The sequence below is a fragment of the Natator depressus genome, chromosome 3 (genome assembly GCF_965152275.1).
Source record: "Natator depressus isolate rNatDep1 chromosome 3, rNatDep2.hap1, whole genome shotgun sequence".
NCBI classification, from domain to species: domain Eukaryota; kingdom Metazoa; phylum Chordata; order Testudines; family Cheloniidae; genus Natator; species Natator depressus.
The window spans coordinates 86,867,187-86,894,121 of NC_134236.1; the positions used below are offsets into that span (position 1 = coordinate 86,867,187).

A 26,935-nucleotide genomic window follows, 5' to 3' on the forward strand; every position below is an offset into this window, starting at 1 on the left:
AAAAGTCTTTCAAGTGTAAACTAGATATGTGATTCTGGCATTTCTGAGACAGCACAGAATACACATGGTTTTATCAGCAGCAGCTTCCTTTAGCTCCCCGATGTTTTTCACAGGGGAGATTTTTCTAAGTTTTCTCACAGAAATGAGAGTTGTAATAGGAAACTGAACAAGCTCCCCACTTTGAATTTATTATCTTCATTTCTAACATTCCAGGTTTATTAGAGTATCTGAGGGGCTATTTTTCATTTTTTTGGTCTCTTTAACTGTAAATCACCTTGAAGTCTTGAAAGTAATTTTTAAAACTCACATGTTACAGCTTCATAAAAGAGATCCAGTGATGGGTTTGAGTAATCTTAAACATGTCCCACATGTGGGTTTTTATCTAAGTGTAGCTTTAGAATATGAAAACAGAACTAAATATTTGTTTCCTTCTGTTTAGAGCAGACTGAATAATAAGTGCATTCAGAATAGTTTGGGGTTAGAACATAGGTGCTGGAACTGGGGATGCTACCTCACCTCCTGGTTTGAAGTGGTTTCCATTATATCCAGGGTTTACAGTTTGGTTCAATGGCTCTCAGCACCCCCACTATACAAATTGTTCCAGCACCCCAGGTTAGAATCTGACAGTTGAACAGTTCTATGTATTTCTGAGGCTAAAGCTTCCCCCCATACACTTAGCATCCAGTCTTCTTAGCTTCTCCTCACAGGCTGAGTAGATCATGATTTCTTGCTGGTTCCAGGCAGGAGTGCGTCTAGTAGCTCTGTGTGTATATACAGCCGGCCTGGTTAGTTGAAACAAACAACAAAGGTGGGCTTCTAGGTTGCCCATCTTGGTGAGCACATCAGGAAAAGACATTTAAAAATACACAGGGACTTGAAAGTGGGCGGGGCGGGGGGGCACTTCTAGTCTCTGTGACCCTTGGGCAGTGGAGATCAAAATTGTGACTGGAGCGGCCACTGTTGCAGGGAGAGGGGAACAGTAGGGAAAGGTGCTGGAGCACTGTTAGGGTCAGTACATGTAATGAAATGTCTACACTCGCACTGCCTCACCCTAAGTAGGTTGACTGTGTCGCTCGGGTAGGCGGTGTTATGTTACTGAGTGCTTACATCGGTGGGAGACAAAATGCTGGTGTAGATACTTGCACAACTAGGTTGATGCAAATCTACTGACATTAACCTAACTTTGTAGCGCAGACCAGGTTTTAGTGGCATCTCACTCATTGGAGCCCCTCTGCAGTGACTCCATGCCCAGCCACTGCCACTCTCTCATAAATTCCACACAGACCTGCATCCAGCTGTAACGTCCAACAGTCACGCCCTGTTCCACACATGGCTTTGTCTACAGTTCCTGGGGGTTTCTGTCTGCAACCAGCTTCTCAGCAGCTCTTGGCTAGCCATGCCCTGATGCTTCCCAAAAGAGCCCAGTCATTTCCTGTGTCGTGGTCATTCCTCCTGCCTGCCAAGAGGAAGGGGCTGTGCAGCGGGAAGGGGGTTGATGGGGATCAGAGTGTCAGCTTATCAAGTTCACCACAATACATAGCCAAAGTCCTGCCTCAGATATGTGAGCATGGATTCTTCTTGCCAGCACGGGAAATTGCATTTGTGTGTCTGAAGGAAAAATTTGGCCCAGATCAAGACTCAAGTTTTTAAAGATGAAGGAGTAGTGCATTGATGATTGATCCACTGTGTTATCTAGCCCTCCAGCATGCTGTAGCTCCTGGAAAAGAGAGGAGGTAAGTATCTCTCAGCAAAGACTTTTCAGAGTTACACTGCTAAGCTGGGGGGTATTGTGAAAATTGGAAATTATGGAGTATCACAGTAAGCTGCAATAGTGGGCTGCTCATGCCAAGAAGAGAAGGTTTATGTACAATAAAATGCATGTCAGGGGATCTTTTCCTGATGCTCTTAAATACTCAAGATTCAGTGGAGCTATCCCAGGTTAAATGCTTTTGGATGAACCCTATGTTAATTTAACAAAGTTTGAGGCAAATGTCAAGTTAGCTGATGCTTACTTAAACTCCATAGTTATTTTAAAATAAACACTTGATTAAAGGACAATCAGCTTGTCAGATTCCCTCTGCCTTTTCCTTATGCTAAACAGTAGTTTCCAGGAGTAACCTTGGAATTTTTTAAAACACCAATAGATGGCAGGACTATGCCTAATACAAAATAAAGACTTTCTAAAACATGCATTCAAGGGGATCTGCAAAGGATATTTTAAAAATTGGGCTTGTACTCTCTTTTGTATAAAGAAAGCCTCAAAGGCTTTTCTTTCTTTTAAAAAAATGATTCTTTCCTGCTTGCTTCTGCAACCCTTCTGCTAGGTAGAGCCGGCAGCAACAAGGGCCGGGTTCAATATCTAGGGGTTCCTCTTAATACAAAAGAGAACCAGCTTGAGCCCCTGCACAATAACCTGGAAAAATGTAACACCACCCCTGGTTGCCTCTAAGAGGCAATACTTCCCCACTTGCAAGTGCTGAGTTTGTGTATAGTAAAGAAAGCTTTTAATAAAAGGGAAGAGGAACCCAGCATTAATTTTGGGAAAACACAACAGCCGTGACTCAAAAGCATATGACCATAAGCAAAACACCCACCCCAGATTATGTTAGGCAGTATCCTTTGCCACAGTTTCTCACTTTGTGTGTGACAGTCACAAAGTTTCTCACTTTGTGTGTGATAGACAAATGTTCCTTTAACACGCCACTCCTCCACTGCAACTGGCTAACAGGTGCCTCCATTCACACTGTCACTGCCTGCTGCCACCATCATGGCAGCTCTGCCATGGAGTGTTTCACTGCCCTATTGCTTCTTTGTTGCCACCTGCCTCTACTGCACTCTCTGAAATGTCACATCATGGAGCAGGTCCTCAAGGAATCCATTTTGAAGCACTTGGAGGAGAGGAAGGTGATCAGGAAGAGTCAACATGGATTCACCAAGGGAAAGTCATGCCTGACCAACCTGATTGCCTTCTATGATGAGATAACTGGCACTGTGGATGTGGAGAAAGTGGTGGACGTGATATACCTTGACTTTAGCAAAGCTTTTGATACGGTCTCCCACAGTATTTTTGCCAGCAAGTTGAAGTAGTATGGATTGGATGAATGGACTATAAGGTGGATAGAAAGCTGGATAGATTGACTAGTTCAATGGGTAGTGACCAACAGCTCGATGTCTAGTTGGCAGCTGGTATCAAGCAGTGTGCCGCAGGGGTTGGTCCTGGGGCCAATTTTGTTCAACATAGTCATTAATGATCTGGATGATGGGATTGATACCAGTCAGCTCTGTGTTCTTGGGGAACCAGGGCACGGTATCCAGCCTGTCTGACTCATGAAGGAAACCCCTCCCCCAGCCTCTGCTTGAGCCAAAACCGACCAGAGAAAAGACTTGCAGAGAGCAGCGCAGGGTAGTGGGAGACACACCTAGACCCCTCTTGACAAGGGTGATAGGTTTAAGACAACTCCCCTTGCCTTATCTGCATGAAAGACGGGACAGTGAGGCATCTCCATTAGAATACAGAATGGAGAACAGGGATTCCAAGGCAAGAACCACCCCAAACTCTGGGACCAGAAAAGCAGGGAGGCCCTGCATTCTGAGGGATCTCTGCTCCAGATGTTAATGAACCTACACCTGCACACACCCAGCTCAGCAGTTATCAGACCAATTCTAGTAATGAATCCTTGATTGATATCCAAAATACTGAAGCTACCTACTTGCATTGTGAACTCCCCGGAAGGAATACCACCCATAGCCAAGAGCGATCAGCTCCTATTGTCTAGCCTAAAGAAAACCCTTGAGTCAGTTTACCTACAAACTAATCTAGTGTTCTTCCTTGAACCATTGTTGTTTCCCTACAAAAAAAACCTACCCACACTCAAGTGTTCTGATGCATGGATCCAAACTCTGCGTCAGTTCCACTGGCATTTCATCTTCTCCTGACTGATCATGCTGGGGGCTCTACCTGTCTCCAGGACTCAGGACCCTGAGCTACCACCATCACCTGGGAACCCTGCCCAGTTCAAGCTTCATGGAGTGGTGAGATCCCAGTTCTCTCTCTCCGTTTTCTTTTCTATCTCAGGTATAACTTTCTAACCCTGACTTGTTTGATCAGGTATAGTTTTCTATGTATGACTTTTGTAACCTTTAATAATGTAACTGTTATGTTTGTGGTTATCACTATTATTCAATGAATAACTTATGGTTAAGCTGGTTGTTTCCCTCCTTTTCTCGCTGAACTTTACTCTTTTGTGTTTTTGGCTTCCCCCATTTACTCTGCCGCAATGCTCCTCTTACCTAAGCTAAAGATCCCTGTAACACCCCAAAGTACTGTGGGGTTTGCTCATCACCAGAACAATTGTGACATGAAAGTGGAGATAGGGACATGCTGAACCTCTGGCATACAAGGGTGGCAGCTTGAAAGTGCTGCTTGACCCAGCCACCTGAGTCCAGGGACATATACGAGGTCAGCTTAAGAGTGCTGATTGACCCGGTCCACTCAGACTTGCTCTGTTAATATATGTGTGTGTGTTCGCTCATCTGGTTCTGGGCCTGGAGGAACCCAGCCCTGGGGAACCTAGGTCCTGTAGGATAGCTCCATTGGGAGGGGACTTGCAGAAGGGAGAAGCAGAGCTCCATATGGAAACACAAGTGGTACATTAATAGAATTACAGAAAGCCCTCCCCCAGAAGAGTAACCCTAATAAATGAGTGTACCCCAAAGTAACGGGAAAATCTGGTAACAGGATGGATTGCATCCTCAGCAAGTTCGTGGATGACACTAAGCTGGGGGGGAAGAGGTAGATATGCTGGAAGTTAGGGATAGGGTCCAGAGTGACATAAACAAATTGGAGGATTGGGCCAAAAGAAATCTGATGAGGTTCAGCAAGGACGAGTACAGAGTCCTGCACTTAGGATGGAAGAATCCCAGGCACTGCTATAGGCTGGGGACCGACTGGCTAAGCAGCAGTTCTGCAGAAAAGGACCAGGGGATTACAGTGGATGAGAAGCTGGATATGAGTCAACAATGTGTGCAAAAATACTGCCAAGAAGGCCAATGGCATATTGGTATTAGTAGGAGCATTGCCAGCAGATCAAGGGAAGTGATTATTTCCCTCTATTCGGCACTGGTGAGGCCACACCTGGAGTGTTGCATCCAGTTTTGGGCCCCCCACTACAGAAAGGATGTGGACAAATTGGAGAGAGTACAGCAGAGGGCAATGAAAATTATTAGGGGGCTGGGGCACATGACTTATGAGGAGAGGCTGAGGGAACAGGGCTTATTTATTCTGCAGAAGAGAAGAGTGAGGGGGAATTTGATAGAAGCCTTCAACTACCTGAAGGGGGGGTCCAAAGAGGATGGAGCTAGGCTGTTCTCAGTGGTGGCAGATAACAGAACAAGGAGCAAGGTCTCAAGTTGCAGTGGGGGAAGGGAGGTCAAGGTTGGATATTAGGAAAAAGTATTTCACTAGGAGGGTGGTGAAGCACTCGAATGGGTTACCTTGGGAGATGGTGGAATCTCCATCCTTAGAGGTTTTAAAGGCTTAGCTTGACAAAGCCCTGGCTGGGATGATTTAGTTGGTGTTGGTCCTGCTTTGAGCAGGGGCTTGGACTAGATGACCTCCTGAGGTCTCTTCCAACCCTAATCTTCTATGATTCTATGAAGCAACACCAGTCCCCCGACCCCCGCCAGCCCTTCACTGGGATTTGACATCCCTACCCCTAGCTTAGTGAGCAAGGTTCAGTTGAGTATGTCATGCTGTCTGGAGTGGCTCACGATTGTGAGTGCCTACCTCAAGGCAGACTGTCAGAACAGGGCAGACACCCCAAACTCACAGTGTGTTCTATAATATTTCACCAAGCCGGTGACAAATATGAACTTCTAGATCACAGAATCACAGAATATCAGGGTTGGAAGGGACCTCAGGAGGTCATCTAGTCCAACCCCCTGCTCAAAGCAGGACCAATCCCCAATTTTTACCCCGATCCCTAAATGGCCCCCTCAAGGATTGAACTCACAACCCTGGATTTAGCAGGCCAATGCTCAAACCACTGAGCTATCCCTCCCCCCATCACTGTAACAGTCTCACCATGGAGTCACAGATGCTCCACCCTATCTTGTCACCCAGGCAAACTGGACTTTGTGTTAAAAGGTGACTAACAGGGCATGACTCACCACTGCAGCAGCTCTTGCTGACTATCCTGGGAATTAGCTCTCAGCCCTTCCAGTCCACCTTCAGCTGGTGGTGTCATGCCTGCCTTCACTGCTGTCTCTACTCTTTGGACCCACATTGCTCCCCAGACCACAGCATCCTCTTCTGGGCACTGCCCTCCAGCTATGCCCCACTCCGCTTTCTCCCCCCCTTCCAGGGGGGCCAATGGTCCTTAGGCCACCACTTGCCCAGCAGCCAACTGCAGTCCAAGGTCCAGCCCCTCGCCTCAAGGGAAAACTGCAGTCTGGATACCAGCCACTCTCCTCATTAGCAAGTTGAGTGCAAGGGGTGGGGGGGACCCCAGCACATCCACTACTCTGCATCCCAACCCAGGGACCCTACAGCTGGCAGCCACCGACTGCCCTCCTCCAACCTGCTGCCTGTTTTCCCTGGGCCACTTCCCCTGTAGCCCTAGCACTTTCACAGCCCTTGTAGCATGGCCTCACCTTGCAGTGGTCAGCCAGCAGCTCACCCTCTGCTGGCACTGGCACTGGCACTGGCACTGGCACTGGCAGCCAGTCCTCCTCCCTCACCTTCCAGAGAGAAATTCCACACTGCTCTGCTGAGCAGCCCTTTATATATGGCCCCAGCCGGCTCTGATTGGCTGCTCCAGCAAACCTTCCCCCTATTGGTGGGCCCAATAAGCCCTTTCCTGATTAGTGGGTTCTGCACAGCCTCCCTGTGCTCCTTTTAACTCCGTCTTCTCCCTGTGTGGGGCAGCTGCCTCACCACAGTGACACAAACCACACCACATAAGATTGCTCCCAGTCCCAAGAGACCAGTCACTAACCCAGATCTAGATCTTACACCAGAGACAACACTGGTAGTCAAGTCTATAGTACACTAACTAAAGATTTATTAGGTAAGAAAAGGAAATGAGTTACTGAGAGGTTAAAGCAGGTAAAATATATGCACAGGTGAATCATAGTTTGTAATTGCAAATGGTGGAAGTGATATAATAAACTGCCTGTCTCCCAAAAGTCTTTTCATGGTACCCAGATTGCCTCTTGGCTTTGCATCTGGTACACTTCCCTGTAAGAGTCCAATCAGTACAGGGACAGAGGATCTTTCCTTGAATCCATACTTACGGCTACTTGTGGCAGAAAACAAGCTGACAGTGTCATTACCCATGTGGGCTTTTCCTTTGATGACAGAGAGTTAGGAATGCATTTTGAGTCTTTGACCTCCGATCATCACACACAATGCCCATTTGCTTTGAAATTAACACTTTTCTGTTAAAGTTCTTCATTTGCATTCCACAAGGCTTCTTTTTCGTTTGATGGGTTATTTACTTACAGGGGTATATACAGTGAAAATGTTTACTACTACATTATAATGGGATACAGATAAGTGAAAACAATGCAAGTACCATCTTACTAATTTTCATAAAGTTTAAACACCAGATACTCTTATACATTTAACAATCACTTTGATCTATATACTAATACACAAGTGAATTGGTCTGGGGCTCTGACATGAGCTGGCACCTTGTCTGCCAGCATCACAGGGAACCCCGTCAGTCAGGGCCCTTTATTCAATCAGGATAATAACATTTCTTTACCTCCACATTCAAGCTAATGTTAAAAAATTATATAATACACAGGTTAAGAAAAGAGTGTCTGTACATCTGGGTATAGTGCTTAGATTATCCACAAATACAAAGTTGTTTTTAAAAAGTCATATGATACATATAGTACATAATCAGCAATAACCCAAATTTGGGTGAATAAATTTAAGAATACAGTTTAGATATTAGCATCCAAGTATTCGGGTACATCACTCATAAAAAGCTATACAGAGATTTGGTTGTGGAAAGCAAAATATATCAATGAGTGAAGATTGTCCCTCAGTAATTAAGAATTAGGTAGGTTGTCCATTTACAAAATACAATCCATGAGGAAAGTATTTCAGTTACTTTTCTGACTGCACTTCTCATTGGCACTCCAGCTCATCCCTCCTGGTATTGCTGATGTCCGGTGATGTGTTACATGTAGATGTCCCTTGACCATCTGATGGTGTCCGACACCATGAGTTGCCGCATCAGCTGAGCATAGCACTAACCAATTCTTCATTCTCTCAGCACTCGCTCATTACCGGGGTCCCATGCACCAAAGGCTCTGACGATCAGTGCCTGTGTCTGAACCTGGTAACCCCAGCTCACAAGGTTTCGGCCAGAGGGGCATATTTCTCCACCTTTCAAGCTTGGGCATCATGGAAGTCTGGGGTCCTGTTCTAGAAGGGCACTGTGACGTCCACCATGATGATCTTCTGGTCCTCGCTGGTGATGATGATGTCTGGTCACAGTTGGCTATCGGTTCTGGGGATGGTGGAGTTCACGGCAACCTTCCTTATGGGTGGCAGGATGGCTCTGACCAGGTGATCTTGGATGGTGTTGTGTTGCAGCTGCCAAGCTCTCGAATGGAGCTTGCAGCTACACAGGATGTGGGGTAGTGTCTCGTTGGCATAGCCGCACTTCCTGCATCTCTTGTCCCGATTCCCATGGCGGACGGCTCCATTCAGTGGGATGCAGTTGAGCCGGGCCCTGTGAATGAACCTCCGGTCGGCAAATCAGGTGAAGCTGCTCCTACGGAGGAAGTGATTGCTGGCATCCCACTTGCAAGTCACCTCAAACGCCTTGCCCTGGTCTGGTTTCCGCTTCAGGTTTTCCACATACGGGCAGCGGATGTCATCCTTCAGGATCCTCTCCAGCATAGTTCTAACCTTCAGTGTGAGGACTGTGTGGTGATTTGTAACCCAAAATCAACCAAAATTGATCATTTTGGCAAAGCAGTTCCCTCTGCTAAATTCCTAGGCTGAGTAGGTGTGTTTATGCAAATAGACCTGTTCAGCTCATCACTAGATGTTGAAGGGTGACGTGGGGAGGGGAGCTCATTCAGACCTTGCTGACATCCTCCCCCAGCTAAGAATTTGTCATCCTGACAAATCACATTCTATAGTATACCAAGTCCACTAGATCTCCCCAAAGTATCTGAGGAAGCCAACTATGCGTGCTACCAGCCTGTGAGCTAAATATGTTGGCTCTTCACTAACTGCCAGCTGCATCATAAGTTAACCTGTCTACTGGCCTGCTAACTCTGTCACAGCTATTGAAAGTGGGCATTGCAGCAGCAAGGGGGACTTCTTCTTGGGTTAGGGACAGTGAAAGTTTTCTCAAGGATTCCAGCGAAAGCTTCCCCAATGTCCAATAGCCTAGGTGTGTCATCACAGTTTGTCTTTCTTCAAGGAGGTCTGGGAATGCTGGTGGGGAAGACTCAGGTGGGGAAGGCTGGTCTCATTGGTGGCAGGTGTGCCAGCAACAGGCCTAAATGCTTCCCAATCCTGTGTACATTTGTTACCTTATAAATATTAAGAATGTCAAGCCTGATCTTCCCTAGTTTTCCTGGGGAGCCTCCTGGATACCTCAGGGCAGAGGTATTGTGCGCTCTCACATCTTAATGAAAGAAACAGGAGTGTTGAGACTTTAACAAAGATGTTGTTTATAAAGAATCCCAGTGTAGACAAAGGGGTAGGATCAAAAATGTAACTAAATTACTGAATTGGCAACATGGAGACAACGCTACAGCTCCACAAATTTAAAAACAAAACAAAATGCTGAAACCAGGCAAACCTCACAAACCTTTTGGAAAGTTTAGTCTGATGCATGGGTTTGGTTGGAAATCTTACAGATTTCAGTGGTCTTCATAGGATACAAAGAAGAAAACAGACACAATTTGGTAGTTTTGGCTAAGTTTCACTTGGATGTGTTCAGACAGACTCACACAAGCACAGAGATTCTTATGAAGTGAAATGATGGCCACACAATTTCCCATCAGATACAACAAGAAGTGTTCCTTTTAATAGGTCTTCAACTTTTAGAATCATAAGGGCTCATCCTTTGAAACTGGCAGCAGAGAGCAGTTTTCTCCAATAAGGCAAGGGAAGGGAGGGTGGTCCCAAGCTGTAGGAAAATGGGTTGGGATTGGCTCAACACAGCAGTCCTTTCCCAGCTCCTCCGCCCCTCCTCCTCTTGCCCTTCTCCCTATGATAACATGCACTTGCCACCAGACGTGAAAGTAAGCTGGTCCAGTCCGGTACAGCATACCAGTAAGAGCTGGTACACAGCTGACCGTACCGGCAGGGCTGCTGATGAGGGGGGCCAAAAGGGACAGCTTCTCTGGGGCCCATCAATTTAAAAGGGCCTGGGGCTCCCGGCAGCAGCCAGAGCCCCTGGCCCTTCAAATCACCGCCAGAGTCCCAGGGCTCCCGGCTGCTGCCGCCGCTACTGCTACCATGGGACTCCAGCGGGTAATTTAAAGGTCCTGGGGTTCCCAGCCACCACTACTGCTACTGCGACAGTGGCCAGAGCCCTGGGGTAGTGCTACTGGCAGTGGTGGCCGGGAGCCCTGTGCCCTTTAAACTGCCATCGGAGCCCCGGGCGGCGTGGGCTGGGGAGTGCTGAAGGGCTGGCTGGGGGAGTCTGGCCCCAGCTCCGCCTCTTCCGCCAGAGGCCCCGACCCTTCCGGGGGTCCAGAGCTGCCCCCCCACCTTGCTCAGTACCCTGGCCACCCTGTGTACCGGTAAGTCCCTTAAGTTACTTTCACTCCTGCTTGCCACAAGCCCAAGGAAACAACCTAGCCTGTGTATCAAGGCTTAATGAGCCTCCTCATGTTTTGTTTTGTTTTTTAAAAAAACATTGGAAATTTCCCCTATAGGTTGAAGAGTTGAGGTTTCCTTTCAAAGTTACATGGTACCAAAATATCTGAAGATAGAATATTTAGGGTCGGTACTTTTTAAAAAGGTTAATAAAATACATGCTAGACATGAAAAGATACCAGAACTAATGGTTTATTTCTGAGTTGGAAAGAAATACAACCCTTTTTTGATTTCCTCCCTGCCTAAGGAAGGTTTGGTTCAAGAATTGGCTGTATTCTTGTTTTAATTTCCAGCAGGAATGTTTTTTGCTGGCTCACAAACTAAGTGTAAATAGCATGGGAGTTTTGGAAGCTGCATTGCTATTTCCTTTTATAATTAATAATGGAAACCTTTGAGATTTATATGAGCCTCTGGTAGAAGCTTCACATGTCTCCTAAAATGCATGATTACCTGCCATTCTAAAACATTCCTCTCAACTGAGAGCAGTTGTCTGTACACTCCTCAAGCCTCACTAACTCATGGCTGCATGAGAAAGCTGGTTGAGTCAGTGACTGTCTGGTTCATACAAAAAAATCTTTTCAGGGTTCACAGTGTGAAGAGGAAAGCTGCTCCACAGCTTTAGTTACTCCAAATTTACTCTGCACACAGTGCTATTAAAAAAGAATAAGCAGAAACATGGTGATGTGTGCAGAATTAACCAGAACAAGTACATTCTAGGTCATACGGATGTAACCCTCTTCTTCCAAGCCTATTGGTCCCCTAGGTTTTTTTATTATTATTATTCTTAGTTTTGCTTCCCGCCTTCCTGGGGTGCATTTTCTGTGCTGTGCTTCTCCTCAGAAGGTACAGCACAAAATCTGCCTCGGACAACTAGGGTGGGGCACAGTGTAATTACAGCAGGCATATATAAAATTATTAGCGATCAGCCAATGCTAAAATCAAAAGCTAAGCGTGTTTCATATAATAGGGCACGAAATGAACCTACATGGCAAAGCTAACGTGCATCACAGCCTCATTTTTTAAGACTATCTTTTGCGTAATGTTCTGTGGTGAGGCAAAGAAAAGACCCTTACACTGAATAAGAGCAAATGTCAGATTGGGTTGATTTAGATTCATTAGGTCGGATTCAGACTCAATAACAAAGGAGTTTGACCAAATTCAAGAATGGCGGAGGCAATTATGCAAAGAGGAAGACCCTAGGGACAGTTTTTTTGGTGTTTGTTCAGCACCTCGCACAATGGGGTCCTGGTCCATGAGTAGGGCTCCTGGGTGCTACGCCAATACAAGCAATGAAAATAATACTAATAAGAGGCATATAGAGATTCAAAGGCCTGTTAACACATTTATGCAAATTCATCCCTATTGTGTTACAATTAAGTTCTCCATCCATCATTGTCAGCTATCCCTCGATATGAGGTAGTCTGCCAAGAGAAAAGCCAATGATGAGACCTAAGATGGCTAAGGAGTCCAATCCATGTTATACAGGTTTTTCCACATATGTGACAGGTGGTTGCTTGGAGAGATCACAGCTGCTGGCCGGGATGCTGTACCTTTTCCTTCCTCCTCTGCCATTTCTCAGCCTCTTGAGCAAGATGATTCTCCAAAACGGGCTGAGGCTTGATGTATGATGTGACACCATTGCAGTCTATTGCCAGTCAGCTCTTCCCAATTCGTGGGGTCAATGCCTCCCTTCTTAAGATATACTTTCAGGTGTCCTTGTAGCATTTCCTCTGTCCCTCAAAGGTCCTCTTACCATGGCTAAGTTGAGAAAACAGGACTTGCTTCGGAAGATGGGTATCAGCCATCCGCACACAATGGCCAGCCCACCAAAGTTAATGTTTCATAATCTTCACCTCAACACTGGTGATGTTAGCTGGAGAGAGAATGCGGTCATTGGTGCGATGGTCTTCCTATCTGATTCAGAGAATCTTCCTCAGGCAGCACTGTTGGTACCACTCCAGATGCTTAAGTTGGCTTTGGTATGTCACCCATGTTTGACGCTCATAAAGGAGGGTGGCAATGACTACTGCATTGTAGACCAGGATCTTAGTTTCCATCCGCAGATCTCTGTCAATAAAGACACAATGGAGCAACTTTCTGAAGGATGCACTGGCACAATGGAGTCTATATGTAAGCAGGGTCTGAATGAATGCTTCCCTGACAGCTAGCTTGGAGGGTAAGAGACTATGTATTTATGTAAATACAGTTTGCTCCTCCTCTGTCTACATATTCATCATTTACAGCTGTGTCAAGGGATCAACTTTGGCTGATGTTGGGTACAAATGACCTTAGTACTGAATGAGGGATAGTGAAATACGGTTATCAATGTTGTAATTAGTGTAGGAATACAGGAAAGCAGGACTGTGCTTAACCTGCCCCAAATGAGGGGGGGCACCCTCCGTTGGAAGAACCTCATTAAGCTGGGGCTCGAATGTCAGAGCCCTGTGAAAGTAAGAGGGGTGGGGACAGGAGTCCTCTCAGGAGGCTGCACAACCCCCCACCCCAGGGGTTCTCTCTAGACTGGCTTAACCTATTCTTCTCCCCCCTCCCCTTCACATAATAGAGCTAAATAGGCTTCATTAGGAGCCTCTTTTGTTATTTTAATTGTTCAATCAGAGCTGAAACAAGTTGTGGTAGGACTGTGTTTATGCCCTGCTAAGAGCTAAAATCACTTGAGATGGGGCAGTGTTTCTACCCAGCCTAGAAAAGAGCTGAAAATCACTGAGACTGATGTGCAGAGGTCACAGCAGAGAGGCAGAAGGTGACTGACAGTTAGCTGGGCCAGCAGGGTGGTGGTAGAGAGGTGTGAATCATAGAATCATAGTATATCAGGATTGGAAGGGACCTCAGGAGGTCATCTAGTCCAACCCCCTGCTCAAAGCAGGACCAATTCCCAATAAAATCATCCCAGCCAGGCTTTGTCAAGCCTGACCTTAAAAACCTCAAAGGAAGGAGATTCCACCACCTCCCTAGGTAATGCATTTCAGTGCTTCACCACCCTCCTAGTGAAAAAGTTTTTCCTAATATCCAACCTAAAGCTCCCCCACTGCAACTTGAGACCATTACTCCTAGTTCTGTCATCTGCTACCACTGAGAACAGTCTAGATCCATCCTCTTTGGAACCCCCTTTCAGGTAGTTGAAAGCAGCTATCAAATCCCCCCTCATTCTTCTCTTCCGCAGACTAAACAATCCCAGTTTCCTCAGCCTCTCCTCATAAGTCATGTGTTCCAGTCCCCTAATCATTTTTCTTGCCCTCCGCTGGACGCTTTCCAATTTTTCCACATCCTTCTTGTAGTGTGGGGCCCAAAACTGGACACAGTACTCCAGATGAGGCCTCACCAATGTTGAATAGAGAGGAAGGATCATGTCCCTCGATCTGCTGGCAATGCCCCTAATTATACATCCCAAAATGCCATTGGCATTCTTGGCATCAAGGGCACACTGTTGACTCTTATCCAGCTTCTCATCCACTGTAACCCCTAAGTCCTTTTCTGCAGAACTGCTGCCGAGCCATTCGGTCCCTAGTCTATAACGGTGCATGGGATTCTTCCGTCCTAAGTGCAAGACTCTGCACTTGTCCTTGTTGAACCTCATCAGATTTCTTTTGGCCCAATCCTCTAATTTTTCTAGGGCCCTCTGTATCCTATCCCTACCCTCCATTGTATCTACCTCTCCTCCCAGTTTAGTGTCATCTGCAAACCTGCTGAGGGTGCAATCCACACCATCCTCCAGATCATTAATGAAGATATTGAACAAAACCGGCCCAAGGACTGACCCTTGGGGCACTCCGCTTGATACTGGCTGCCAACTAGACATGGAGCCATTGATCACTACCCATTGAGCCCGATGATCTAGCCAACTTTCTATCCACCTTATAGTCCATTCATCCAGTCCATACTTCTTTAACTTGCTGGCAAGAATACTGTGGGAGACCATGTCAAAAGCTTTGCTAAAGTCAAGGAACAACACGTCCGCTGCTTTCCCCTCATCCACAGAGCCAGTTATTTCATCATAGCAGGCAATTAGACTTGCCCTTGGTGAATCCATGCTGACTGTTCCTGATCACTTTCCTCTCCTCTACGTGCTTCAAACTGATTCCTTGAGGACCTGCTCCATGATTTTTCCAGGGACTGAGGTGAGGCTGACTTGCCTGTAGTTCCCCAGATCCTCCTTCTTCCCTTTTTTAAAGACGGGCACTACATTAGCCTTTTTCCAGTCGTCCGGGACCTCCCCCAATCGCCATGAGTTTTCAAAGATAATGGCCAATGGCTCTGCAATCACATCCGCCAACTCCTTTAGCACTCTCAGATGCAGCGTATCCAGCCCCATGGACTTGTGCTTGTCCAGCTTTTCTAAATAGTCCTGAACTACTTCTTTCTCCACAGAGCGCTGGTCACCTCCTCCCCATGCTGTGCTGCCCAGTGCAGTAGTCTGGGAGCTGACCTTGTTCGTGAAGACAGAGGCAAAAAAAGCATTGAGTACATTAGCTTTTTCCACGTCCTCTGTCACTAGGTTACCTCCCTCATTCAGTAAGGGGCCCACACTTTCCTTGACTTTCTCCTTGTTGCTAACATACTGTGGTGTTTAGATGTTGCTTGTAATTATTAGAATTGGGAGCACTGGCTGCTGGGAGTCTGAAAGGACAGGAAACAAGAAGGAGGGGGGAGGACTTGAGAGGCTGGGAGAGAGCTACAGAGGGTGCAGCAGCAGCTTGGTAAAGAAAAGGTTTCCACTTTGAAAATAAAGTTCTGTTGAAGTTTGTTAGTACCTTGCCTGGTTGATACAACACATACCTGAAGAAACTCTTCTTGTTACTCCTAACATCTCTTGCTAGCTGCAACGCCAAGTGTGATTTGGTCTTCCTGATTTCACTCCTGCATGCCTGAGCAATAATTTTATACTCCTCCCTGGCCATTTGTCCAGTCTTTCACTTCTTGTAAGCTTCTTTTTTGTGTTTAAGATCATCAAGGATTACACTGTTAAGCCAAGCTGGTCACCTGCCATATTTACTATTCTTTCTACACATCGGGATGGTTTGTCCCTGTAACCTCAATAAGGATTCTTTAAAATACAGCCAGCTCTCCTGGACTCCTTTGATGAGAAGCCACCAGGGCAGCGGTGGAGAGGTACGATGAGCAACCAGCTGGGTGGCTGGTGGAAGGGCACGGTGAGAGTGGGTCTTGTAAAGAGGCGCGATGAGAGCAGTCAGCAGGTGAGCAGCCAGTGGAGCGAGTAAGTTGCCTCTTCACCCCACCCCCCCACAGGGTGGGAGGTGAACTTTGCAGATGCACCTCTGAACTCTGGGTCTGCATTGAGCAAGGACAGCAACTGTGAGTGGGGTGCAGAGAAGGGTCGGGCATGTGAAAGGGACTTTTGGGTTGCTGGACTTAAAAACCTGAGGGGAAACCTGAGGGCACTGCCCAACTTACTTGGTGGTGTGTCTTTTCCTCATGGTTTATGTTTATGAACTCTGTTTGCAGTGTTTTCCCAAATTAACTCTGAGTTACTTCCCTCCTTTTATTAAAAGTTTCTTTTCTACACTTGGGCCACGTCTACACTACCCGCCGGATCGGCGGGTAGTGATCGATCTATCGGGGATCGATTTATCGCATCTAGTGTAGACGCGATAAATCGATCCCCGATCACTCTGCTGTCGACTCCAGAACTCACCAGGGTGAGAGGCAGAAGCAGAGTCGACGTGGGAGCGGCGGTCATCGATCCCGTGCTGCGAGGACGCGAAGTAAGTGATTCTAAGTTGATCTAAGATACGTCGACTTCAGCTACGCTATTCTCATAGCTGAAGTTGCATATCTTAGATCGATCTCCCCATAGTTTAGACCAGGCCTTGGACTCTGTGTTTGCGAGTGGGGAAGTATTGCCTCTCAAAGGTGCCCAGGGTGGTATGTAATTTTCCCATGTTACTGGGTGGGGGCTTGAGCCGGTTCTGTGTTGTATCGATGAACCCGGCCCTTGTTGCTGTTGGCTCCACCTGGCAGAAGGTTACATATGTTTGCTCTCCACATCAAGATTGGCTGTCTGGGGGAGGTGGCTACCAAAGTAAGGGAAATGCTCAACATTTTCCAGGAGTTCACCACTGATGAGAGTTTGTGGGAGAAGAGGGGCAACTTGTGCTGGGGCAGGCTGGTAGAGCAACTTCATCTTCCCAATGCTGAGGGAGAGTCTCAGGCTATGATAGATGCCTGAGAAAAGATCTAAGGTAGATTGCAAGTCAGCCTTGGTGTGCACGAGGATAGCACTGTTGCCAGCATACTGAACATCGGTAATAACAGTCCTGGTGACCTTAATTTTAGAATGAAGAGGCCACAGGTTGAAGAGCTGGCCATCCATCAATCCCAATTTCAGAAGAAAGGTGGTCACAAATAAGAATCAAGATCATGGCAAGAAGGTTTGGGGCAATAACACAGCCCTGCTTAACACCAGTATGGATGGTGAAGGTGTCTGTCTCCAATCCATTTCAGAGGACAGTCGCAGTCATCCCATCATGAAGTAGCCTGAGAATGCGAATGAACTTCAATGGACAACCAAATCGAGACAGCACCTTCTATAATGCTTCACTGACTGATGGAATCAATAAGTGCCATAAACAATGGCTGGAGTTGTTCTCCGCACTTCTCTTGGATCTATTGTGCAACAAGTGTGCTGCTTGATGGCAGTACAAAATGGCACTAAGATGGTTGGTAAGAAAACAGCTTTTGGAAATGTAAACCAAGTTATGACAGAAGCACCAATGCTGAACTATTATGAAGTTAAGAGCCTAAGCTTTCAGTCAATATATGCTCAAATAGGCTGGAATCCATCTTTTTGCATGATCAGCTAGAAGCATATGCTTCTAATACTCTGGTTAAAACACAAAAGAATCTGCTTAGATTGAAAGAGAAATGTTAGTAACTAGTTTTGGTTGTGAGTAGTTTTGTAAATTAGTTTATGGGCAGAAATCAGTTGCGGTAGAAACAGACCATAAGCAGCTGGAAACTCTATTATGGAAGCAATTGTGCAAAGCACCACCTAGATGTCAGAAAATGATTTTGTCATTGCAAAAGTGCTGATTCAAGGTGATAAAGGTCTGAGGTGAAATTCTGACTGCAAAGAAATCAGTGCTAATATTCCTATTGACTTCAGTAGAACCAGGATTTAACTCCTGGGAAGGAGCTTCTTGTATAGATGTGCTTTCAAAAGTGCCTATTAAAAATGAAAGCAAGGAACTACAAGAAAAAATTTTTGAAGGAATGGAGATTCAGCTACTATCCATTTCTGAAACAAAATTTTAAAAGCTCAGACGAGAAACAAAATGACCCAACCTTACAAGAGCTTGAGAGAATATTTCTTGATGGATGGCCATTAGGAAAATCTGAGGCACCTTCAAACATAAGAACTTCAAGATGAAATTGCGCCATATGATGAGATTCTTCAAAAAGGATATCATGCCATGATACCACACACCTTGAGGTTGGAAATGTTAAGCAGGATCTGCAGTGCTCATCCGAGTAGTGACATCAGTAAGAACAGAATCCAAGATGTCCTATTCTGGCCAGGAATTAATTGGCTCTTGGTATTAACTTATCTAAGGGTGATTTGCAAATATAGTAAAGTTGCCATTAACGCTGACTGTGTTTCTTGAGGAAATATCTAAACGCCTTTGGAGCGTGACTGTCATGAGCAGAGTGGTTTCTTTGCAAAGCCAGAGTTAGTAAACAGTGTGCAGGAAAATTCCAGAGGAGAGCCAAGTGCAATAAGTTAAAATTGCTGAATGTGCATTTATTTATTCACCTATTTATTTTTGTGAGTGAGAAGATATACACAGTAGATTTAACTCAGAGAAACAGATAGCTTTTTTGTACACACCAGCATACAAAGAAAGAAGAAACTGTGGCCAAAACTTTCATACATGGGTGCCAAAAATTGGGCCCCCAAGCCCAAATTCAGGCACTTAAGTAAGTGGTCTGATTTTCAGAGAAGATGAGTACCTATTGCTCTCATTGAAGCATCAGCACTTCTTAATATAAGATCACTTATTTTGGGTGAGCTGATATTAAATAGGCACCGAAATATATAACCTTCAGATGTCCAAGGCTGAAACCCTTGGCCTATATTTCTGAAATACACCAGCTATAAGCAATTGTAATTAACAAATTTCTGTAAAAAATATCTTGGCATTTTTCTAAGATCAGGTGTAAAATATTTGTTTACTGTCAGTAGATACCTGTATTTATGGGACTGTGCTCTGTGATCTAAGAGGACTTTTCCACCTCTATTTATTATGACTCAACAGATTTACATAGCACATCTCACAGGGAACATGCTTTTCAGGATAACAAACTATATGTATTGTATGTAGGGATCACTTCATACACCACCAAAATACACACCCTCTGAAATAGAATTATAATGGCACCAGCCTACACAACAGAACAACTTTAGTTCAGGAAATGAAGAACGTCTTTTCTAATTGAATCTCCACAGGAGTTTTAGGCAGCGAGAATGCAAGCACCCAAACTACAGTGCAGTCGGGACACAGGCATTAACAACCTTAACACTTGTGTAAAATGCCACAGGACCAATAATGATCATGAGAACATGGTCTTGTGGCAAGACCAAGTACCTAGATTAATAGATTCCAAAATCAGAAGGGATCATTGTTATTATCTAGTCTGACTTCCTGGATAACACAGTCCCGAGAACTTCCTAGTGCATCTCTTTTAGAAAAAAAAAATTGAGTCTTGATACAAAAATTATCAGTGATATAGAAGCATAGTCTCTAATGTCATGCCAGGGCACTGATGCAGTCCAGTCTTTGTCAGCCAGAAGACTGTTAGGGCTTGTCTACACTTACATTTTATAGCGCTCTAACTTGCTGGTTCAGGGGTGTGAAAAATCACCCCCCCTGAGTGCAGCAAGTCAGAGCGCTTTAAAGCACTAGTGTAAGCAGGCTCCCAGCACTCGGAGCTAATCCCCTCGTGGAGGTGGATTACCAGGAGCGCTAGGAGAGCTCTGGTGCGCGACCACACTCGGACTTCAAAGTGCTGCTGTGGGAGTGCTCCCGCAACAGTGTTTTGAAATTTCCAGTGTATTCATGCCCTTCGTTGCGATGTAGGGCCTCCAAGGTAGGCAGATTAAAGAAGGGGGAGCAAATCCAGCATCCTTACAGCTTCAGTGAGAATAAGGAAATGTCTTGAGGGAAAAACAATGTTTAGCACTAGATGCAACATTTTGGTCATAGTGCCCTTAATGGTTTCTGGAAAATGCAGAAAAAGGATGCATGTCTCCCACTTTTTGCACAGTCCAAGAAAGGCCGTGAAACATCATGTGCTAAAAACTGTTGACATTGTTGAAAATGTCACTTTTATGGGGACAAATCCCGCCCTGCCCCAAGCCCCAAACAAATCCAAAGCTGTACATTTCGTTTCTATCTGCTACTGTTTATTTTTCCTTATTAGCAAAGGATGTATCCTATGCTCCAGGTCTGTCCTCCTGGACTGTAGAGGATCTCATGTTCTACAGGTGAATTTGGGCTGAGGTTTTTCTTAGGGCTGTCAAGCGATTAAAGAAATTAATCGCAATTAATTGTGCTGTTAAACCACAATAGAATACCATTTATTTTAAATATTTTTGGATGTTTACTACATTTTCAAACATATTAATTTCAATTACAACACAGAATACAAAGTGTACAGTGCTCACTTTATATTTATTTTTTATTACAAATATTTGCATTGTAAAAAACAAAAAAAAATATTTTTCAATTCACCTCACACAAGTACTGTAGTGCAATATCTTTACCATGAAAGTTGAACTTACAAATGTAGAATTATGTAAAAAAAACCCCCTGCATTCAAAAATACAGCAATGTAAAACAAGTCCACTCAGTTCTACTTCTTGGTCAGCCAATCACTCAGACAAACAAAGTTGGTTACAATTTGCAGGAGATAATGTTGCCTGCTTCTTGTTTACAATGTCACCTGAAAGTGAGAACAGACATTCGCATGGCACTGTTGTAGCTGGCATTGCAAGATATTTACGTGCCAGATGCGCTAAAGATTCATATGTCCCTTCATGCTTCAACCACCATTCCAGAGGACATGCTTCCATGCTGATGATGGGTTCTGCTTGATAACAATCCAAAGCAGTGTGGACTGACGCATGTTCGTTTTCATCATCTGAGTCAGATGCCACCAGCAGAGAGTTAATTTTCTTTTTTGGTGGTTTGGGTTCTGCAGTTTCCACATCAGATTGTTGCTCTTTTAAGACTTCTAAAAGCATGCTCCACACCTCGTCCCTCTCAGATTTTGGACGGCACTTCAGATTCTTAAACCTTGGTCGAGTGGCCTAGCTGTCTTTAGAAATCTCACATCGGTACCTTCTTTGCGTTTTGTCAAATCTGCGCTGAAAGTGTTCTTAAAACGAACATATGCTGGCTCATCAGCTGAGACTGCGATAACATGAAATATATGCAGACTGTGGGTAAAACAGAGCAGGAGACATACAATTCTCCCCCAAGGAGTACGTCACAAATTTAATTGACGCATTTTTTTAACGAGCATCATCATCATGGAAGCATGTCCTCTGGAATGGTGGCTGAAGCATGAAGAGGCATACAAATATTTAGCACATCTGGCATGTAAATACCTTGCAACACCAGCTACAAAAGTGCCATGCGAACACCTGTTCTCACTTTCAGGTGACATTGTAAATAAGAAGCAGGCAGAAGTATCTCCTGTCAATGTAAACAAACTTATTTGTCTTAGTGATTGGCAGAATAAGAAGTAGGACTGAGAGGACTTGTAGGCTCTAAAATTTTACACTGTTTTGTTTTTGAGTGCAATTATGTAACCAAAAAAAATCTGCATTTGTAAGTTACACTTTCATGATAAAGAAATTGCACTATTTCTATTGTTTATCATTTTTACAGTGCATATATTTGTAATAAAACTAATAATATAAAGTGAGCACTGTGCACTTTGCATTCTGTGTTGTAATTGAAATCCATATTGAAAATGTAGAAAAAAATCCAAAAATATTTAATAAATTTCAATTGGTATTCTATTGTTATAAGTGCGATTAATCGTGCTTAATTTTTTTAATTGTGATTAATTTTTTTGAGTTAAACACGTGCGTTAACTGCGATTAATTGGCAGCCCTGGTTTTTCTAGTACAGTGGTTTCCCCCCTGGGGTCCGCAGACTATGTCTAAAGGGTCCGCAAAAGGTTATTGTTACCATAGAACAGTGGTTTTCAACTTGTGGTCCATGGACCCTTGCAGGTCTGCAGACTATGTCTAAGATTTCCAAAGGAGTCCACACCTCAATTCAAAAATTTTTCGGGGTCCGCAAATAAAAAAAGGTTGAAAAACCACTGTTCTATTAGAAACAGAACTGCAAACCTGTTTCTAAGTACTGCCATCCACTGTCAAATGACAGTTACATGTGATGCTGCTTGATAAGCCATGACAACCTCATCAAATGAATATGATTTGGCTTTCTACACTACAATTTTCCTGTGCCATGGATCTTCCCTCTGAAATTGAAAGATGTCTCTTGGTAGAGCTAAAGCCAGTGCCATCCCTAGAGGCACTCAAAACAAAAAGCCACATTGGGCTCCAAGTTGCAAGTGTGCTCGGGGCTCCTTTTGGCCTTCACAGAAAAAAAAAATCACACCTCGTTTTTATGCCCTTTCGGCTTAAAAAGTCCTCACTTGCTGATGTTTAGCTGCCTATGTTTTTACCCATATGAGACAGTTCTAGGCTTTTGGTTTATGCTTGTGTCTTAATAGTAACTTCTCTTCTCTCTAATGTAAATAAAGACAAGATACAATTGTGTTCATACACTGCTTTTGAAGTGAAAGCCTAACGTTTTCATTTTTCTAAACAAAATTTGCTTTTAGAAAACTCTCCCATCTCTGAGCTCAACTACGCCATTAAAATCTAGTTCTGTTTAGCCTACCAAAAAACTAAGATTGGCCCTGAGCACAGCTGAGCTAGTTGCCAGTAGGACAGTTACCTATGCACCTGTCTGGTGATAAAGCATATTATAATAGTGTAGTTAGCTTGGCATGGTGGTAGTTGGCTGGAAGGAACAGGCAGAGGAAGGATAAATCGACCAAGAACCAACCATTGAGGATTTCAGTCAGATTATGAAACAGAATTTCTTTTGTCTTCCTAGGTCTTGTCAACACCTGAAAGGATTTCCGGTATACTAGACCAGCAGGCCCCCTAGTGGAAACGCAGCTTATAGCAGCAAAACAAGTTTGTTGATCTCACTTGTACCAGTTCTCCAAACTAAACAAACTGTACCAGCAAAAGGAGTTGTTGTCAGTATAACTGAATCTACACGACAATACTTTTTGCCTGTATAAAAATTTCATAACAACTCAAACTCCTAATCAACATTATTATCCAGCAGAACTTTTTGAGCATAGACCTTGTCCTACAGAATTTTAGGCAGCCAGGGTGACCTCCACAAAGGGTACGTCGTGCCACAACCAGGATGTGGGCAGCCTGACCTAATGGTCAGAGAAGGAGTCAGGCCGGGGCAGATACCAAGAGGTCAGAGTCCAAGACAGGAGACAGGTGTCAGGAGGCAGGCAGGGTCAGGCTACCAAGGGTTCAGCAGCAGCTACAAGTATTGCAGGAGAAGCAGTCCTAAGCAGGGGCAACCCAGTTGCATGGATAACTTCCTGTCCCTGTGCTTGGTTTAAATAGAAGCTGGGAAGCAATCAGGACCCCGCAGTGTTCAGCCAATCGGATCCCAGGATTGGAGTCCTCTGTCAGCATTCAGCTTCTATTCTGACAACTGTTAAACAGGTCATCGAGTGGCAGGTTAGAACTTACTGGCTCCTGGGGGCCCTGTGTATCAGCATTCAAGATCCATGGTCCCTGACACCTAGGTGGCTAAGTCCCATTTTTAGGCACCACTGCGATCCACAAAACATCTGCTTGGCTTCCGCCTAACTTTGTAGGTGCCTAAAGTCACTCAGGACCTATGTTTTTGCAGTGAAAGTTCCCTATGCATCTATGTTTCTGCCTCTGCCTCTCTCTAGGCCAGTGGTCTCCAAACTTTTTGGCTCGCGCACCCCCAGGGTGAAGACCGGAAGACCTGCCACAGATGCCCCGCCAATGGAAGAAGACCGGAAGGCCTGCCGCAGATGAATGGAAGACTTACTGCAGGCAGGCCGCCAAAGGGGAACACCAGCCGTGGACTTGCAGAGCTGCCACCGAAAAAAAACCCCGGCGGAGTGTTGTCTGGCAGTGCTTCTGCTGCTGCACACCCCCTGGGATCATCTCGCACCCCAGTTCGGAGACCACTGCTCTAGGCACCCAGACACCTATCTCCCAGGCCCGGATCGATACACAAACCAGGGAAAGATAGACCCTTGGATGCACACGTGTGTGTGGAGATGGGGGCAGAGTCAGTAGGCATGCTCAGAGCCTGCTTAACTTTGCACAAAACAGCCAGGTGTGGGAGGACCTCTCTTACAACACAGTAGTTGGGGTATACCAAGGCTGTGAGAGACCCCCTTGTTCAAGTCCCCCTTTGCCTGCTGAAAAGGGATTTGAACAGGGAGTTGTCAGGTGCATGCCCTACCAACTCGGCTATGGGATATTCTGATGTAGGTCTCAATTCTAATTCAATTAAATCATTGGATAATTAAATACTAATTAGTCCAGAAAAAAAATCAGAATGACTCTGTAGCCCAGTGGTTAGGGCACTTATCTGAAAGGTGGCAGAATGCTGTTCAAATCCTCATCAGGCAGAGGAGGCCTGGAACTGGGAGTCTCCCACATCCTGGGTAAATACCTAATTACTGGGCTGAAGGCCAGAAGTGAGTGGTGCCCTCCTGGCTGTTTTGTATGGAGTTAGGCAGCCCCTGAGCATGCATGGCTACTGGATTGGGCCCCCCCCAAGCAACTTAGGTGGCTCTCTCTGCTTGGGATTTGTATATCCCAAGCAGAGATAGGTGCCTCTCTACAACCTGGACTTAGGTGCCTATCTCTGTCAGAGAGGCGGGGCCTAGGACATACCCCTCTCCTGGGCATCTCTCATTAGGCAGCTCCCCCACAGTGTGCTGGCTTTTGTGGATCTCATTCTAAGTTGTTCTCTCCCCATTCATTGTGTGGGGTGCCTAGGTGCTTAACTCAGGCTCTGTGGATCGCAGTATTGTTTCTGTGATTTGCTAGATGCCTAAAAGTTAGGTGCAGTGACACTCAGCATCACAATGCTTAATTAGATTACAGTGTAAACAGATTTCAGAGTAGTAGCCGTGTTAGTCTGTATCCGCAAAAAGAAAAGGAGGACTTGTGGCACCTTAGAGACTAACAAATTTATTTGAGCATAAGCTTTCGCTGTAGCTCATGAAAGCTTATGCTCAAATAAATTTGTTCGTCTCTAGTGTAGACAGAGTAATTAAAACATTGGCAGCTGGTCTACAGAGGGAAATGCACAGATCAGAGTGCCAGTTTCCCCATCACTATCCCACTAAATAAACAGTGCAATAGCCCCACTGGCATTGTGCATGGTACACTGTGTAACATGTACTATACATTTTGATATTTCCATCTCTTATGGTCTGACCCCATTAGGGGTTGTGCATCCTAGAGGATCAGGCCTCTAAATTTGAGGAACGCTGCTTGTACTGCTTCAAGAAAATATATTACTGGGACTCTGTCCTTTTAAAATGATCATAACATCCATGCAATAAGGATTTAAATACAAGGTAAAAAAAAAAAACAACCTACATGCTCCCAGCAGTTAACTTCACCAATCAGAAGTTTGCCCAAGCCGACCTCAGTTAAGACAGTGGAATCTGCAGGAACAGCTTTCTGGCGCTGAACAGGGTGTGAAAACATATCCTGGAAAGTGGCTCAAAAAAAATGAAAGAGACCAGTTGAAAGTCTGAGCATGAAACTAGTTATGTATGAAGTGAAGGATTTCAAGTATGAATGTGTGTGTGTTCTTGCATGTGCTGAGGAAAGAAGGATTTGCAGAGGAGACAAGGGAGAGCTTTGTGTACAGTGCTCACTCTGACACAGCTCAGCCTGTTCTCTATCTCTCTCTTTCACTTCTGAGTCTTCAGGAACATGCAGTGGCTCCTCATTCCCACTCTCCTCACCATCATTTATATGCAACAGGTAAGTTTTCTTGAAAGATTTTTTTTCTCCCTCGAGTGGTTAAAACTTTTATTTGCTTCATGACAACATAAAATTCACTCAAGCAAATGCTATGTGCAGAATAGGAAGCCATTTTTTTACTACCATGTACAAGTTTATTTGCAGCTTATTCATTGTACAGTCACAATTTTGATATTTTCCTCTCACTTCAGTTCATTGCTAAAAAATTTTAAATTCTCAGTGACTTCAACTCTCTCGCTCTCTTTTTTCTGAGTGCAAATTCTTGTCTGACACAAAGTAAGTAAACATCTTTCCCTCATTCATATTCCAGGTACGTGCACTGATCTGGCTCTAGGGCTCCATGAGCTAGTTTTGCAAATTAGCAAGGAGCTCTGGTGTTATTAAACTGTTTTAACAACAAAGAAATTCTGCTCTATTTACTCCAGTTTCAAAGTCCAATTCCATTAAAAAAAATACCTTGCAAATGTGTTTTTTCCTCTTCTAGTGATGAAGTTAAATCTCCAAGTGGACAGTTTTCAAAACAATTATGCTTTGGTATTAATTTACCTACCTCATACATAATTTGCTTAATCTTAAAAAACAACCAACCAACCAACCACCCACCCACCCATCAAGAGATTTCCACACAATGGTCTCCTTTTTGAATCTGCCCATAGGATTGGCAAAATATGTGCGCGGGTTTGTGTGATGTGGACACAATTGTTATAGTAGGCTAGGGAAGGAAGAATCATAAAATATTTGGTTTGTCAACTTTACAGGCAGGCTTTACATTTTTATCCTAACTTGATAGACCGTTGAAGATTTTTCAAGTAAACAGTGTTATTCAGTGGCAGCAGAGTTAACTCAACCACAGGCTGTTTTCTCATGATTTGTTTTTCTTGCTGTGAAGCGTCACACCTCTGAGTTGTCCTCTCTTTCTTTTGTTTTGTTTAGGT

General features: G+C 44.8%; 1 protein-coding gene across 3 annotated transcripts in view; it reads left to right on the forward strand.

Annotated features, from left to right (window-relative positions):
• CCN6 (cellular communication network factor 6) overlaps positions 1-26,935 on the forward strand; it is a 66,003-nt gene that overhangs the window by 30,069 nt on the left and 8,999 nt on the right. For 2 of the 3 annotated variants that reach the window (XR_012638815.1, XM_074948262.1), the window contains exon 1: positions 25,864-26,000. The exons of the other annotated variant lie outside the window; for it this stretch is intronic. Coding sequence is in view for 1 of the 2 variants with exons in the window: in XM_074948262.1 (XP_074804363.1) it covers positions 25,950-26,000 (51 nt within the window). In the remaining variant the exon portion in view is untranslated. Of the gene's footprint in view, positions 1-25,863; positions 26,001-26,935 lie in introns of those variants that run through there. 3 annotated transcript variants of the gene reach the window in all.